This window comes from Strongyloides ratti (genome assembly GCF_001040885.1).
Source record: "Strongyloides ratti genome assembly S_ratti_ED321, chromosome : 2".
NCBI lineage: Eukaryota > Metazoa > Nematoda > Chromadorea > Rhabditida > Strongyloididae > Strongyloides > Strongyloides ratti.
Window position 1 is genome coordinate 13,060,878 of NC_037308.1, and position 18,517 is coordinate 13,079,394.

The 18,517-nt window shown below is 26.6% G+C and overlaps 5 protein-coding genes across 5 annotated transcripts; 1 reads left to right on the plus strand and 4 right to left on the minus strand.

Moving 5' to 3' along the window:
• Window positions 1-3,960: 3,960 nt before the first annotated feature.
• SRAE_2000416200 (Probable phenylalanine--tRNA ligase alpha subunit) lies at window positions 3,961-5,841 on the minus strand (the record flags this gene model as incomplete). The annotated part of the gene is made up of 3 exons (XM_024642999.1): window positions 3,961-5,349; window positions 5,392-5,549; window positions 5,625-5,841. The coding sequence occupies 3 exons, from the start codon at window positions 5,839-5,841 to the stop codon at window positions 3,961-3,963; spliced, it is 1,764 nt and encodes a 587-aa protein (XP_024508714.1).
• A 168-nt stretch (window positions 5,842-6,009) lies between these two features.
• On the minus strand, window positions 6,010-6,727 carry SRAE_2000416300 (40S ribosomal protein S8; the record flags this gene model as incomplete). The annotated part of the gene is made up of 3 exons (XM_024643000.1): window positions 6,010-6,428; window positions 6,478-6,577; window positions 6,617-6,727. The coding sequence occupies 3 exons, from the start codon at window positions 6,725-6,727 to the stop codon at window positions 6,010-6,012; spliced, it is 630 nt and encodes a 209-aa protein (XP_024508715.1).
• Window positions 6,728-7,219: 492 nt separating this feature from the next.
• SRAE_2000416400 (DNA replication licensing factor Mcm3) lies at window positions 7,220-9,702 on the plus strand (the record flags this gene model as incomplete). Its single annotated transcript, XM_024643001.1, has 2 exons — window positions 7,220-7,318; window positions 7,372-9,702. 2 exons carry the CDS (start codon window positions 7,220-7,222, stop codon window positions 9,700-9,702), a joined length of 2,430 nt encoding a protein of 809 aa, XP_024508716.1.
• A 448-nt stretch (window positions 9,703-10,150) lies between these two features.
• SRAE_2000416500 (Pyruvate dehydrogenase protein X component, mitochondrial) lies at window positions 10,151-11,973 on the minus strand (the record flags this gene model as incomplete). The annotated part of the gene is made up of 3 exons (XM_024643002.1): window positions 10,151-11,612; window positions 11,663-11,747; window positions 11,952-11,973. 3 exons carry the CDS (start codon window positions 11,971-11,973, stop codon window positions 10,151-10,153), a joined length of 1,569 nt encoding a protein of 522 aa, XP_024508717.1.
• A 2,380-nt stretch (window positions 11,974-14,353) lies between these two features.
• Window positions 14,354-16,584, minus strand: SRAE_2000416600 (Gephyrin; the record flags this gene model as incomplete). The annotated part of the gene is made up of 5 exons (XM_024643003.1): window positions 14,354-15,274; window positions 15,315-15,487; window positions 15,636-15,900; window positions 16,353-16,363; window positions 16,569-16,584. The coding sequence occupies 5 exons, from the start codon at window positions 16,582-16,584 to the stop codon at window positions 14,354-14,356; spliced, it is 1,386 nt and encodes a 461-aa protein (XP_024508718.1).
• Between the last annotated feature and the right edge of the window lie 1,933 nt (window positions 16,585-18,517).

Here is an 18,517-nt window from a genome sequence, read left to right on the forward strand (position 1 = left end):
TATGGGTTTCTTTAGGAAAAGACTAATAAAATTTCTTTTGTTCGTTTTATACAAACATTACCTACGGAGTGTATCATGAAAATATATTTTATTACATTACAAACATGGAATCGTTTTTTTTTTAAATTATAATAAACAGAATTTGAAGAATGTATAAAATATTAAGAATATTTTAAGAAAAACATTTATCATATGATAATAGAAAAATAAATAGTTTTTTAAAATTAATAATGTACTTAAACAAATATTTTTCAACTTATTGCTAATATTTCTCTAAAATTGGCATTAATATGAATTTTTATGTTGAATAATTGAAAGAAAATAGTATTGTATTTCAGAATAACATTAAACTGTATCATAATTTATTAAAACTTCAATTTTTGTTTACTATATTAAAAAAAAACTTTCCTGTGTTTGTTTAAACAAAATTTAGTTATAATTATTATTGTTAAAAATAATAATTATGAAATACTTTGTATTTTTACATTGATACTTCTTCACTTAATTTTTTTGTTTATATTATACATTTAAACATTATGTCTTTTTTTTTATTTTAACATTCAGTTAAATAAAAATTATTAATCTTTACTTTTTTTAATTTTTAAATATATCTTCTTTCTAAATGCATACAAGTTATACACATTTTTACATTCTACTGCAAAAAACAATATATTGATAATTTGTTAACTATCTACTGGTTGTATATATAATACAATGGCTTAATTTTATAGTCATTGATGTACTAAAAATTTTTTTTTGAATATTTCAATATTAAACATATGTATAATTTTTTTTTAAAATTACAATGTTGATTTAATAAAAATTTTTATACTGAAACAACAAATAAAAAAAAAAAAATAATAAATTTAAAATTTTTTTTTGTAATAAAATTAAAAAAAAAACAATTTTTTTTGGAATTTGAATAAAACAGTATAGTCATTCGATAGCCCTTGAAACAGGATGAATTTTGAATATAATCAACAATATTTGAAAATTGAAACTTTAGGAGTTATAAGAATTCAAAGATGAGGAGCGAAATTGTGGAATATTTTTTTGTAAATCTCGATTTTTATGATAATATTGTAAATTTAAAAAAAAAAAAAACTTTATTCTAGATCAATTTTTTACGAGAAATTCATTAAGCCTATTCTTATCTTTATAGGACTTTTAAAAATAAAGTTATGATAAGGAACATGTTAAAAAAAATGTTTTAAGAATGTAGCGATAACTCAAGTTAATGAAGCCACAGAAGCATGAAACTAGATGCGCTGGCCTTTTTTCGTAAATTAAGGTATACCTTTCGTTGAAAAGATTTTAAAATTTTCAACCGTTCTTGAAATACTATGCTTGGTACATTTTCGCGCGTAATCCATTGTCATCATTTTTTTATATCTCGCAAGTACTAAAAAATATAAAAAAATTTTGAAGGTAGACCCCATTTGAAAAGTCATTTGAAGACGATTGCAGAAATCTGATTGCATTTATCATGATTTTGAAGCAAGATATGACTAAGAGCGGAAATTTTTCTAAAAAATTCATTGTTCCCGACTTTTCAGTATCTTAGCAAATTATTATCCTATGAAAGCGAGACTAGTTTTGTTCGATTTCTATTCAAAAGTAGGTCTAGAATATCTATTTCCATAGCTATAGCATTATTATTTTCAGAAATTCAGAAATTGGCTGAAAATTTTCTAGATTTTCGATTTTACCTCTAAAAATGTGAACAAAGAAAACAACTTTTTTTGGAATTTGAATATGCTACTATATTCATTCGATAGCCCTTGAAACAGGATGAATTTTGAATATAATCAACAATATTCAAAAATTGAAACTTCAGGAGTTATATGGATTCAAAGATGAGGGGCGAAATTGTGAAATATTTTTTTGTAAATCTCGATTTTATGATAATATTGTAAATTTTAAAAATAAACAGTTGATTCTAGACCAACATTTTACGAGAAATTCATTAAGCCTATTTATATCTTTATAGAACTTATAAAAATGAAGTTATGATAAGAAATATGTTTAAAAAAAAGTTTTTAGAATTTAGTGATAACTCAAGTTGATGAAGTCACAGAACCATGAAACCAGATGCGCTGTGCTTTTTTCATAATTTAAGATATACCCTGCGTTGAAAAGATTTTAAAATTTTCAACCGTTCTTGAAATATTGTGCTTGGTATTTTTTCGCGCGTAATCCATTGTCATCATTTTTTTATATCGCGAAAGCGGTTACAGATATAAAAATATTTTGAAGGTAGACCCCATATGAAAACTCATTAGAAAACGATTGCAGAAATCTAATTGCATTTATCTTTATTTTGAAGCGAGATATGAACAAAGGCGGAAATTTTTCTAAAATATTCATTGTTTCCGACTTTTCAGTATCTCAGCAAATAATTAAGCTATGAAGATGGGACTAGCTTCATTCGATTTCTATTCAAAAGTAGATCTAGAATATTAATTTTCATAGCTAAACCATTATTATTTTAAGAGATTCAGAAATTGGCTAAAAATGTTCTAAATTTCCGACTTTACCCCTAAAAATGTGAACAAAGAAAACAACTTTTTTTGGAATTTGAATATAACACTATAGTCATTCGATAGCCCTTGAAACAGGATGAATTTTGAATATAATCAACAATATTCAAAAATTGAAACTTCAGGAGTTATATGGATTCAAAGATGAGGGGCGAAATTGTGGAATATTTTTTTGTAAATCTCGATTTTTATGATAATATGTAAATTTTAAAAATAAATACTTTTTTCTAGCTCAATTTTTTATGAGAAATTCATTAAGCCTATTCATATTTTCATAGAACTTCTAAAAATGAAGTTATGATAAGAAATATGATTAAAAAATTGTTTTAAGAAACTAGCGATAACTTAGGTTAATGAAGTCACAGGTCCATGAAATTTGATGCGCTGAGCTTCTTTCGTAAATTAAGGTATACCTTTCGTTGAAATAATTTTAAAATTTTTAGCCGTTCTTGAAATATTGTGCTTGGTATTTTTTCGCGCGTAATCCATTGTCATCATTTTTTTATATCTCGAAAGCGGTTACAGATATAAAAATATTTTGAAGGTAGACCCCATATGAAAACTCATTAGAAGACGATTGCAGAAATCTGTTTACATTTATCTTTGTTTTGAAGCGAGATATGAACAAAGGCGGAAATTTTTCTAAAATATTCATTGTTCCCAACTTTTCAGTATCTCAGCAAATAATGACCCTATGAAGATGGGACTAGTTTCATTCGATTTCTGCTTAAAAGTAGGTCTAGAATTTTAATTTTCATAGGTATAACATCATTTTTTCAGAGATTCAGAAAATAATTGGAAATATTCTAGATTACCGACTATACCTTTAAAATTGTGATAAAAAACAACTTTTTTAGAATTAGAATATGCCACTTTATTCATTCGATAGCCATTAAAATGGGATGAACTATATTTATAATTAATAAATGCTTAATTATAGGGTCACTTATGTGTTAGAAATTTTTTTTGAAAATCCGAATATTAAATATATTTATAATTTTCTTTTAGAAACACAATAATGATTTTATATAAATTTTAAGCTAACATATGTAATAAAAAAGTAAATGAACTTAAACTTTTTTTTAAATTTATTTATATGATAATTTTGGTTATTTATGTGAAAAAAATTTTTTTACTGTTTAACAACTATCAAATGCTCAAATTTATATATATTTAAATTTTTAAAATACTTTATTTATTTTGTTTCTTATTAATTTAGTAAGTGTCAGTGTCTTTTTAAAAAATCCAATAGAATTTGTGTTTCGAAAAAATAAAAAAAATATTACATTGATAAGAACAATTCTATTTATCAATATAAAAAACACTACAATATTTAGTTACAATAGATAAACATGATTTATTAAAGATAAAAAAATGTTGATTTATGTAAATATTTCATTTATTATAAATATTTTAATAATTAAGCAACAGTTTCTACATCTTTTTTCTCAACCAATTTAAATTTATAATCTTTATCAAAACGACAAATTGGGTTTTTATAAATCATTTGTAAATCAATTTTTGGTCCAAAAAGATCTCTTATATTAGATAAACCATATTTTATCATTGTAGGCCTTTCTAAAGATAAACCAAAACCAGCTACATTAACGTTTTCTGGTAATCCCATTGGTCGAAGCATTTCAGGTCTAAACATTCCAGAATTACCAATTTCAACCCATTTCTTTAAACCTTCATGATATGCAAATATTTCCATTGATGGTTCTGTATAAGGATTATAAGCAGGTTTAAATTTCAAATGTTCCATACCAATATTTTTAAAGAAAGTACTGATGACACCCATTAAACCAGCTAAAGATAAATCTTCTTCTGCGATAACACCTTCAACTTGATAAAATTCAGCTAAATGTGTTGCATCTAATGTCTCATTTCTGAAAACTCTATCGATACTAAAGAATTTTGATGGCTTAAAACCATTTTGTGCTAATTTATATAAATTTCTAGCACTGACTGTTGTTGTATGAGTTCTCATTATATTTTTTTGAGCTTCTTCTATTTTCCAATCATACTTATATCCAAATGATCCATAACCTCCTTCTGAGTGAACTTTTTTAACTCTTTCTAAATAATCAGGAGGAAATTCAGTAGATTTTTCAGGCTTCTCAATAAAGAATGTATCATGTTGATCACGAGCAGGATGTTGTTGAGGTTGGAACAAAGCATCAAAATTCCAGAATGAACTTTCAACCCATCTTGCAGTATCCATTTCTTCAAAACCCATTTGTAAAAATATATTTCTAAATTCTGATCTAACTTTTAGTAATGGATGAAGATGTCCTGATTTTGGTGGTATACCAAGAGCATCAAAATTATACTTTTTAAATTGTTTTGTTGCCCATTCTCCTGATTGAATTAATTCAGGTGTCAAATCTGCTTCATGTTTTACAAGACATGTTGTAAAAGATGGTCCTTTAGAAACAATTACCTTTTTTGTAGTAACTTCTGTTAAAAGTTTTCTTTTTTTTAGTTCTTTAATAGCATTAGGTGACAATTTAGAAGCATCACTGATACATGTTTTTAATTCTACTTTAACAGGATCTTCACTTAAGTCATTAACTTTACGTACTAATTTTACTTCTCCTCCACTTTTGTCAATAGAAATCCATTTATTTTGCATAGCTTTAGCTTGTCCAAGTTTTCCAAAAGGCAATTTCATAACTTCAGCTTGAGATATACCTGATTCTCCTATCATTTGCCATACTCTATATTCATGTGATCCCTCTGTAGCAATTGTTTGCCCTTCTTCTGTTAATTCATAATTAGTTACTGCTTCATCTTTTGTAGAAATAATCTTAAAATTTAAATAATATTAATAAAAAAAATTCCAACTCACCCCTTCATTGGAAAGTAGTGATTTTACTGCACCAATTACTTTTTGATGTTCTAATCCTTTTGAAGAAGCAAATAATAAAGAATCAAATGAATCATTAATAGATAAATAATTCAAAAGCAATTGTGGAAGATCTTCAATATCAGTAGACATATTTAAATCTAAAATAAAAAATGTATAACATCATTCCAAAATATATATAAAATATATAAACGTCAACAAAATAAAAAACTAACTTTCATGTGATTTCAATGGATTAATAGTTTTTGAAAATTCTTCTAAAGATGATATATGATTATACCAACGATTTAAAAATATAAATTTGTTAATATCTTTCTTAAATGAAGGTGTTATAGAATTATATAACTTAATATCATTATCACTGAATTTATATTTTTCAACATAACTATATTCAGAAAAGTGCTTATTCCATTTATTAAAATCAAAAGCCATTCTTTAAAATAGCAACGAAATAATTTTAATTTTTTCATTAAAAATAACAAATAAATTTCAGATGGATAATACCATTTAAAAAAAAAATTAAAAAAATAAACAACAAATTTATTTTTCTTAGAAAATTTGAGTAACAGGAAACAAAGAAGTCGTAACAATATTGTATATTTATTTGGCCTTCTTAGTACGGATCTTACGAAGGTAGAATTCAAGTTCTTTTCCTTCCAAGATGTAACCGTCAGCGCGTCCTGATTGTCCTGGTCTAGAGGCAATACGAGCAAGAAGGCGTCCAGAAGAGAATTGTTCCAAAACATTAGGATCTATAGCAGCTCTTTTTTGTCTGTCAGAATACTTCTTTTGTGTAGCTTCTGATGTAGTTGATTTATCGAATTTAGCTTGGTCTTCAGTAGAGATTGGAGCTCCCTTTTTACGTCCAAGTGGAGTTGCGTAATGTGATTCATACCATTGTCTGAATGGAACGGCATCAATAGTAATAATAGCTCCTTTTACTAATGATTTTGTACGAACCAATTCGTTGTTTGAAGCATTGTATACAGTATCAACAATACGTGTTTTACGTGTACATCCTGCAAGTTATCAAAACACTTATTTTAAGTGTATAAAAAAATAACTAACCTTCTGAAGCCCAGGCAAAACTTCCATTGTCAAGTCTTAAAGCACGATGTTTAATGGCACCACCACGACATCTTACGAGATGAACGCGTTTACCTCCAATCTATGAAAATATTAAAAAAATTATAATTCATTTTCTTACCTTAGTGTTAGAATTTGGGCGTCCAAGCTCAAACTTTCTTTTTTTATGAATTGGTTTACGCTTACCTCCGGTAGCGCGTCTTTTATGCCAACTGTCACGAGCAATACCCATACTGAGCCTTTCTGAAAATTATTTAAATTTAAAATAATGTTAAATGTTGAAAATAATGATAAAGTAATGTTAAAAATTAAAAAATCATATTTTTAATATATTAGAAATCCATTAAAAAAAAAGCATATAATATGAGATGAAAAAATACTGCAAATAATATTATTTATTTTTAAAATCCTTTGATAAAACCCTTCTGAACGAAAATTTTCAAGAAAATAATATCTCTTGGAGAAATGAACCCATATATACAGTAAAGTTTGGGATACTCATTGTTGACAGGTCATCGCTATAGGACAAACAGTGGTTTATCATGTACTTTTGGCGCGACTTCACATTATAAAAAAACCTTTGTATGGTTATTTTATTTAGTTGAATGTGTTTTATGTAAAGTTTGCATTCTTCTATTTCAAGTTTTGTTTATTTTATTTTTTTTTTATTTCCAGATATAAAAAATTAACAACTTACACTTTGTTTAAGTGAAAAAAAATCATAATGAATAAGGATAGTGGTAACAATTATACTGTTGATGTAAATATAGAACAAAAAAAACGTGAGATAAAACAAGAGTACGTTAATTTTTTGGATGATAGTGTAAGTACTTTTATGATTGGTATTTTGATTTTGTTCTTTATAATATTTTTTAGAATGAAAAAGGAATTTATTTTGAAAAAGTTAATCGTTTGATCACTGAAAATGAAGTTAGACTAATTGTCAACATAAATGATTTGAGATCTACTTTTCCTGAAAGATGCAATGAATTATTGTCTAAGTTTGTTGATGAAATTGTTCCTTTTGAGCAAGCTTTGAAAGAAGTTGTTATGCGTCATCAGCCAAATTACGGTAGAGAGACAAATTTACATATTGGTTTTGAAGGTGCTTTTGGTACACGACATGTTAATCCGCGTTCATTAAAATCAAGTTTCCTAGGATCGCTTGTTTGTTGTGAAGGTATTGTTATTAGGGCATCTCAAGTAAGGCCCAAAGTTGTGAAAAGTGTTCATTATTGTCCTGCCACTGGTAAAACTTTGGAGAAAAAATATTCTGATTTGACATCATATGAAGCATTGCTAACATCTAATGCTTATCCAAAAGAAGATGAAAATAAAAATCCATTGGAGACTGAATTCGGACTATCTACTTATAAGGATAGTCAAACTTTTACCATTCAGGAATTACCTGAATGTGCACCAACTGGTCAATTACCAAGAAATGTTGATATCATTGCTGACGATGATTTAGCAGATAGGTGTAAACCTGGAGATAGAATTCGTGTAATTGGTTTATATCGTTGTTTACCGAATAAAAATAATGGTGTATCGACTGGAAATTTCCGTGGTGTAGTCATTGCTAATAATATTCAACTTTTAAGTAAAGAAATTGATGATGTTGAGCTTTCTCCAAAGGATTTGGAAGATATCAAGAGAATTGCAAAAAGACCTGATGTATTTGAACTACTAGCAAGAAGTCTAGCACCGTCTATTTATGGGCATAATGAAGTTAAAAAAGCTGTTTTATGCCTTTTATTGGGTGGTAATGAAAAGATTCTTCAAAACGGGTCGAGATTACGTGGTGATATTAATGTTCTTCTTATCGGAGACCCTTCTGTAGCTAAGTCTCAAGTTTTACGTTATATTCTCCATACTGCTCCTCGTGCTATAGCTACAACAGGAAGAGGAAGTTCTGGAGTTGGTTTAACAGCTGCTGTTGTAAATGATTCAGACACTGGGGAAAGAAGACTTGAGGCTGGTGCTATGGTACTTGCTGATAGAGGTATTGTATGTATAGATGAATTTGATAAAATGGCTGATATGGATAAAACAGCTATTCATGAAGTTATGGAACAGGGAAAAGTTACCATATCTAAGGCTGGTATACATGCCAAATTAAATGCTAGATGTTCTGTTCTAGCTGCAGCAAATCCAATTTATGGAAGATACAACCCTTTCAAAAGTCCTATGGTCAACATAGGCATGCAGGATTCTTTACTTTCAAGATTTGATTTTATTTTTGTACTTTTGGATGAGCATGAAATGGATCGTGACAGAAATATTGCATCACATGTCTTGAAACTTCACATGTATCGTGCTCCGGGTGAAGCTGAAGGACAAGTTCTTCCATTTGGTAATGATTTACAAACATTTACAACGATTACTTCAAAGAAAAAAAATAAAAAGAATAGTACTGTTTATGAGAAAAATCAGGAATGGGCTGCTGTTACCAGACATGAAAAAATTTTATCTATGGAATTTATGAGAAAATATATACACATTGCTAAGAAATCAAAGCCTGGTCTTACTGAAGAAGCTTGTGAATTTATCAATGAAGCATACACAGAGTTGAGAAGTTATGATACAGAAACAAGTGATTCAGAACGAACAATGCCTATAACAGCCCGTCAACTAGAAACGTTAATTCGTGCTTCAACAGCTATAGCTAAAGCTCGAAATCATGCTTTAGTTACACAGCAAGATGCTGAAGAGGCATATGATTTACTTAAATTTGCATGTCTTAAAGAAAAAACAAAAGAACGTCTTGATAAAAGAAAGAAAAAGAAAACAAATAATGTTGAATATGATTCTGATGAAGATATTGATGATGGTGAACCAGAAGTAGTAAATCCATCGCAGTCTTCAACACGCCAGCGCAAGCGTCCTGCAGCTGGTACACCTGAAATGGAAAATATTATTGAAGAAGAAACTGAAAATGCCACACTTAAGCCATCAGCAAAGCGAACACGTAGAAATACCCCATCAATTTCTGTTGATAGATACAGAGCTTTTAAAAAATATCTTCGCCAAGCTATTGACGCTATAAATAGACCAGATGAATTGGTTCCACAAGCCGATATTGTATCAAAGATTAACGAGTTTGCTGGCATTCTCAAATTTACCGATGAGGAATTGGCTGCTGCTTTTGAAAGAGCAGAAAGTGATAATATTATAATGATATCTGAAAATAATATCGTTTTAATTTAAATCATTGGTACTATTAAATTTCGGTAGTGTCATTTTTCACGTGAAATATGTAAATAAATTTCCTTTTTTTTTCAATGTGTTAATTTTTAATTAATATATTTTTTAAATTTCGATGAAAAATGATTTTCTCTGTTAGGAATATTTTTTTTGAAAACTGTCAAAAAATTTTCACATAAACCAAACACACGATTTTAAGATTCTTTTTATGTTAGCTAAAACTTTTATTATAAGCTAAACTACAATACTTTTTTATACGTATTGTTAATAATTTATAATAAAATTTTCCGTAAAACAAATTTTGAATAAATACTTTTAACCATAGAAAAAAATAAGCTACATTTATTTAACAAGATCTTTTGAATTTTTTTAAAAAATATAATCTATTCAAGTAAATCCAAATTTTATTGAAAATATATTTTAAACCTAACACATTGTTCTATGTAAACTTTTATAAAAGCATTGTTTTTGGATCTTCGAGATATTGTTTGAAATACTTCAAATATCTTGCTCCAACAGCACCATCGACAACCCTGTGATCACAACTCATAGTAACTTGCATAATATTTTTTGTCTTATAACCATTGTTTTCTTCATCTACAACAACAACCTTTTTTGGTGCTCCAATTGCAAGAATACATGATTGTGGTGGATTGATTATTGCTGAAAAATTTGATACAGAACCAAACATCCCCAAGTTAGAGACTGTGAAAGTACCACCTTGATATTCATGTGGTTGAAGTTTTCCTTCGCGTGCTTTCTTGGCTAATTCAGCTACTTCTGCTGATATTCTTGAAATTCCTTTTAAATCTGCATTACGAACTATTGGTGTTATTAAACCAGAATCTGTTGATACAGCTACTGAAACATCAACATTATCATTTTGTCTTACAAATGTATCCATAAAGAAAGAATTTGCTTCTGGTACATCTTTGCAAGCTTTAGCTGTTGCTTTTATTATAAAATCATTAATTGACAATTTTTGTGGTTTTTCATTTTTATCTTTAACGCTACTAGCTAGGAAAGAATTAAGTTTAGCACGAAGAGCTAATACTTTATCCACATCTATATCAGCAGTAAGATAGTAGTGTGGAATTGTTGTCTTAGATTCTGTAAGTCTTTTAGCAATTGTCTTCCTCATATTTGTAAGTGGAATGTCAGTATATGATTCTCCTACTGCTAATTCTGGTAGGCTTTTTGTTGGTAAAGCTTGAGATTGTGGTTGTGATTTAGCTGCTTCAATATCACTAGCCAATATACGACCATGTGGCCCTGATCCTTGTATATTTGTAAGATTTATTCCACTTTCTTTAGCTAATTTTTTAGCAAATGGTGTAACAAAAATTTTTTGTTGTGGTTTATGGAATTCTTGTTGAGGAGAAACTTTTTCTACTGGTTTTGAAGGTGCAACTGATTTTGGTGGTGGTGGTGGTGGAGTAGAAACAGGTGGTTTTGGTGGTGAAACAGGAGTAGAAGCGGCAGATTTATCAGAACTAAAATCTGGAGCTTTATAATTGGCAAAAGCAGCTACATCTTCTTTATCTTGAACAATAATACAAAGAGGTTTACCAATAGGAATATCTTTAGAACCTTCAGGTAAGAAAATTTTAGCCAAATAACCTTCTTCAGGTGTTTCAAATCCCATAGTTGCTTTGTCAGTTTCAATTTCACATAAAAGATCACCCTCAAATAGTTGATCGCCTTCCTTTTTTTGCCATGAAGCGATAGTTCCAGTTTCCATTGTTGGTGAAAGAGCTGGAAGTTTAACAACATTATGTGATGGTAAATTTGAACAATATTGACGAGCCATTTGAACTAAATTTGCATTGGATGTTTTAAGATTTTTTAAAACTACATTTTTCTTATAATTTCCAACTAATGCAGCAACATTTGGATTAGTTGAAAGTGATCTCCTAAAATATGAAATAATGTATAAAAAAACAGATAGATCAAAGAAACATACATTTGTTCATGCCCAGCAGAAGTAAAAGAGGCTGCAGCAACAGCAGAGAAAGGGACTCTGACACCATTTAAGGTATTACGAAAGGCTGGCCCACAAGCAGGAATTTTAGACATTCTTTCTAAAAATACTTGTATAAATTTGCTTTTTAAAAGAAATTTAAATAAAAATTTTTTCATAAAAACGTTTATATAATGATGTATACAAAAAGCGCGATGTATAGGAACTTAATAAAAATCAATATAAATAAAAGAAATATGAATTAAAGTGCTTCGAAAAGATACTTACTTACAGCTTCGAACACATACAACCATACATTTAAATATGTTGGGTTTTAGAAAAAATGACAGTGATATTTTACCAAAAAGTTAGTTCATAAAAGTACTTTTATTTCGGTTTAAGAATTTATGCTAGGATAACAAAATGCGTATCAAACAAGATATAAGTTTGTATAATGATAAAAAAGAAGTAAATATTTTTTAAAATATTTTATTTTATATGATTGATGTAAAATATAAAAATAGTTAATTTTTTTTAAAACAAATGTCAAGTCAAAATCTATTTTTGTTATAATTGTAGATTTTAAAATAAAAATTGTATTCATTTAAGGATATTTTATTTTTAAAAAAATATTTACATTAATGCAAATAGAAGCACATTATTAATAAATATAAAATCAATAATAAAATATTATAATAATATAACAAATTAATTTAAAATTAAAAATTTTGATATAGCCATTTTTTTTAATAAGAATATGTAAATAATATTTTTTTACATAATAATTATTCTTTTAACTAATTATATATTTAACATTTATAAATTTTAAAAAATTATTTAATTTTTATCTTTTCATTTTAAATCATATGTGTTTAAACATCTGATGAACAAAAATAAAAATAAAATATATTACTGAAAATATTATTTTATTAGTATTTCTTTTATTTTAATTATTTAAAATCATCTTTGTGCAAAAAAAAATTTTATTGAAGATTATATTAAATATATTAAACTGTTTATTTTTAAAATTGTCATATATTTCTTATCAAAAAAAATGTATAGTATTAATGGTGTCATCCTTGAGAATACTAAAAAGGTAATAAATTTAAAGTAAGAGATAAAATTTGCTTATTGGGTTAGAAGAATGTTTAGAAACGTCACCAATATTATTTGTTTTTCTTTATATTAATATTACAAATGAATCAAAGATATTTTTAAAAAATGTTTCAAGTTATAATTAAAGTTATTATCAAATTTTATTTTTTTCTATCTATTATTTAATATTTTCAATATCATTTTATCTTTAAATATACACGTAATATCTTTATGAATATAATTATTTATAAAATAAACCATTTCTTATGGTAAATATTTTCCAGCTACTTGTTGATTTAGGTTATTTATTTTACTAATTTGCATATTAAAAAATTTGAGTCATATATATTTTAATTTCTGTGAATAATTTCAATGTATAAAAATAAAACTCATTAACCAAAAGGAATTTATGAAAATAACTTTTTATTTTTTCTTTTCAATCCTAATGTTATAATAAAAAGGAAGGAAAAATATTTAAAGCAACCTAAAAAGTTAAAATTAAATAAATGAAGTGATGTAATATATAATTAATTACTAGAAATGGGAAACAACTTGTTTTATAAAGTAACGAGATTTCTTTATTATTCATTTGACAATATGCCAATGCGTAAATATTTATCATTTCAGAGGATATTTGTTAGCAAGCATTTAACTTTTATTTATGGTAAATAAAAATAATAAAAAGCTTTTAAAAATTAAAATATGTAAAAAAGATTTAACCATTTAGAAAAGTTGTTATTACGAAAAACATTTTATTAACACAATATTATATGTCAAAACAAATAAAATATGTAACGATATTAAGTACTTTTAAAAACAAACTTTGTTTTCAAGATATAAATAATTAATAATTAAATTAACACCATAGTATATTCTAAGTAATTTATGAAAATCGTCTCATTTGATAGATACAGGTAGCATCTATATTATCACTTGTGTTACCAAGATATTTAATTATTTTTTAAATTATATATCTTATAATTGTATAACTTTCTTTAGTTTTGATCATTATTTGTATTATTATATTGTAACTTATAGTGTTTCACTTTAATCTTTTAGAATAGTTATTTTTAAAACATCTTACGTTATATACTATTTCAATAACTTTAGTTTAACACTTTAAGAGGTATTTTTTTAAATTTATGCAAAAAACACTTTTACTGTAAAGATTCTTAGTTATATTTTAAAAACTACTCTTCTTCAAAAATTAACAAAAATTTATTTAAAAAATTCAAAAAATCATTACAAATACAATTAGCAAAAATTGGAATAAATAAAAAAAAATTGACATTGAAACCGTGAAAATAAGTTTAAAAAAAAATTGGGCCTATCTAAATTAAATAGTACCAAAATTTTTTCTTTATTTTTATTATATATACTATTATTTTGGTTCAATGGGAAGACATTCGTGAACCACCCTTTAATATGAAAGTCCAATGAAAGATGAAGGTTTTAGTACCCGTTAAAAACTACTATTTAAGAGATAACGAAACACGAAATCAAAATTCAAATTTAAAAAAAAAAATTGTTTTTGATATTTTTGTTTCGGAATCACTTAAATGTTAATTAATTTTTAACTTAAAAATATGATTGTATTTTTTAAATTCTTCCAATCACTAAAGCTACAACAATTGTTCCTGACAAGAGGATTGGAGCTTCTTTTGTTGATGGGGGTAATTGAAGAAGGAGATTAGCAGATACGGAACTTTTTATTGCTGATGATGTTTGATTGTGCGTTGTGAGAACAGCGTGAGGTACAGGATCGTTACTATAAGTTTTAAACCAAGCTCTTCTATACTCCGGACGGGAGTCTAGTCTAATGTCTTGTTCAAGTTTAACATGTAACTTTGTATAAGGCTGTAGTGGTTTATCAAACTTTAATCCAGACATCTTTAACAGCGACGGAATTACGAAGAGATAGGCGGTAACAAGGGAAGAGACAGGATTTCCTGGTAAAGCAAAAATATATCTTTTGTCTTTTGAACGATATTTCCCAGTAGCAAATGTTGTTGGTAAGCCAGGCTTCATAAATACTCGCCCAAATTTAATGTCAAAGTTAAAATCTTCCTTTAAAACACTTTTAAGTAAATCTTTTTCTCCCATTGAAACTCCACCGGATGTAACAATAACATTACTAAACTCAAAAGCTTCACCGATTTTTCTTGTTAGTGCTTCTCTGTCATCTAGTGCTATACCAACATCAATTGCATGAAAACCATAACTATTAAATAAAGACAACAATTGTGGCCTATTACTATCCCTAATTTTTCCTTTAGGAATTTGTCCATCAAATAAGGGATCTACAAGTTCATTTCCCGTTGACATCACACAAACTTTAGGTTTCCGATAAATTCTCACACTTGCCATACCAGATTGTACAATCATACCTTTTTCTGCTGGACCAATCCTAGTATTTGATTGAACAAGAATTTCATCCTTCCTGAAATCACATCCAATTGGTCTGATATCTTGATTAACTAAAGGTTGTTTATTTATTGAAATAATTTTTTCCTCAATATTCTAAAAAATAATTCATAAATTATAAATAAATTTAACTTACATCATGTTGGAGGATTGTTGTATCTTCAACCTGTACAACAGCATCAGCTCCCTCTGGTAGCATAGATCCAGTACTAACTCTACAACATTCACCCCTTCTTAGATAACCTTCTCCCCCATCTGAACCAGCAGTCATACATGAGACAACTTTTCTTTCTCCAATTCCATCACTGACTAGAAAGAAAAAAAAAAAAGATTAATATTCATAGATAAGAGTATGTAAAAATATTTATGCATCTATGTGAAATAAATATGCATACTAAATATATAAAAGATGACAACATAAGATAATCTATTTCTAATAATATTATCTTAGACATACCGAGTACAGCATAACCATCTTTAGTAGAAAGTCTTTCAGAGGGATGATCATACTGAGCTACTATATTTTCAGCTAAGATTCTACCAACATCAACAGATTCAAAGTGAACTTCCTTACAATCCATTATTTCATTAATCTCATTATCTACAATATCTAAGGCATCATCCATAGAAATAGCCGGATATGGTGAAATACGGGCCCTTGTTATAATTGACGAGGGTCCAATTTCAGCCATTATTTTGATGTTATTTTTGTTTGAAGAATCCTAATAAAAAAAAAAAGTTATATAATTATTATTATTTGAACACTTCAAAAGTAATCAATGTGTAAATAAAATAAAAGATTAATGTTTGTTTTAAAAAAAAAAAAAAAAAGAAAAACGAATGATTATTTAAAATTAGCCATTACATATTTTTAATGAATAGGCAAAAACAATTGTTAAAAAGGACAAGTATAGAACAAAGAGAGAGAAGGAGAAAGTTATTTTGAAATGGTGTAAGAAAAAGATTACCAAAAATACCAACTAAATAAGGGGGTATAATTTCAACGTTAAAGAGAAAACACATTAAAGTAAATATTATTTCTCTCCTTAAAACTATCTTCTCTTTTATTATTTCCCATTGATGAAAATAGAAAAAGGATGCTGGTAAAAATTTGGATAAAAGAGAAGATGAAAAAGTAGAACATCAAATTAAAAATATTATAATAAACCAATACCTTTTTAAAATCTTTTATTTTGAACAGATATCCTTATAAATGGATGTGATGATTTTTATTTAAGATGTTCGATAAAAATAATAAATGAGATGCTATAGAGGTGAAGGACATAAAATAATGTTTTGTTTGAAAGATATATTACTAAGTCATAAAAAAAATAGAACACCAGATTGGAGGAAATATATTATGGACGGAATTAGTTTTAATTATACATACTGGAATGGACTGTCATTTATTTTCTTTGTCTAAAATCACCTCCAAAAATTGGTACATAAGGAAAATATTTTAAAAATAAAATATATCAAAAGAGGTAAAAAAAAAAAAAGAATTTTTTTTTTATAGTATTAAAATAAGAATATAAAGGTAAGGCGATTGATGTGTATTTTTAGTGAAAGGCAAAAAGTCATCAGTTTTTACTTTAACTATAATTATTTTTCTTTACCAGACAAGAAAAATTAAATTATACGCGTATTAAAATATATAAATATATGCATAAATTCTAATCTCCACAAGGCTAATATAGAATGTATAATGAAAAGGGAGAAGTATAATTTTTGATAATAAAAACCCATACCCCCACATGATAGGACGTTTTTCTACCCTAACAACTATATTTTATAAATGAAAGGAAGTGCGTTCATATATTAATTATATGGGATAGGAGATACACAGTAGTTTTGGGAGAAAAAAAAAAGAAATGAGAGAAAATGTAATAATATTATAACAATGACAAAAAAAAAAAATTGTAGTGTTTAGAGTTCAAATAATAGTTGTAATGTTCCTTTTCACTTTCATTTTAAAATATATGAGTGTATTTTTCCAGTTGTTTGTCGATGTCCACTTTTTGTTTACCACTATAACAAAATATATACTCCCTTCCGAGAGCAACAAAACAAAATATATTTTTATCCTTTCTTCATTTTTGTTGTTGTTGAATCCTATTTTATTATATTGGAAGGAAAAAAAAAATGTGAACGCCTACTTTTTAATAAAAACATTCAATGCTATCCTCTATATTTACATCTATGTCATTATCATTTTGAACAAGGGCATTACACAAAATATCTTTTTTCATTCCACGTAAAAAAAAAATTATATACATTTATTTGGGGTTCAAATTTTTAATATAAGAGTTAAACCTATCTAATTTAATATGATAATAGTTGGTTGGTCAAAATTTTTATAAGAAAGAGAGAGTGACAAAAAAAAATATATTTATATCCGTGGTAAAAATAGAAGAGAGTTATATTTGAAGGTTTTAGAGAGAACGGAAATGTCTAGACCGCTTGTATTAAAAATTTTATATAATCTATACGTATGTATATCATATTATAATATGACTATAACTATATATAAGAGTAGAGGCAAAATTTTTTTGTTCTTACTTGTCTTTTGGCAAGTGAAATCTATGCTGAAAGTGCAAGTTGATAAAGTTTGTGGAATTCAGCAAAAAGTGCAACTATTGATCGTGGGCAATATTGCTAAAAGTGGGATGGAATATAATTTTTATTGTAATGTACAATCGTCTTTACGACAAAAATGTATATGTTGAATAAAAGAAACATTAAAGAATAGTATTTAAAAAATTGTTAGTGATAAGATACCTTTAAACATGTATACAAAATAATATACAATAAAGAAAAGAAATATAGATACTTATTTATTTTATCTCCCCTACATATAAGAAATAATAAGGGTTTCTGAAGTAACTTTTCTATTTAATATTTTTACAAATGTTGAAAAACTCGTGTTTGGAAATGACTCCATAAAATATTCTTTGATTTTTTTGCTGATCTCCTTGAAACATCATTCTGATTCAACATTTTTTCACAATGATTTTTCTTCCAGTAAAGAAGGTTTCATTAATGATATAAAATTATTTTCATTATATCTTTTTGTTTGTGAGGTTTCTTTTAAACTTATTCTTAAATAATTATCAGAAGGTTCAGAATTTTTATTTTCATGATTAGAATAAAATATTTAAAAAAAAAAAAACGTTAAATTTATGTAAAATTTTTGTTATTATATACTAATTTACTTTTTAAGATACTATGTTTTTTATCATTTTTAACAATATTCAATGATAAATTACTTTATAACTTTTTTATATGTAAAAAATCTACATATTTATTGTAAAAGAAACATTCATTAACTATAATCTTACA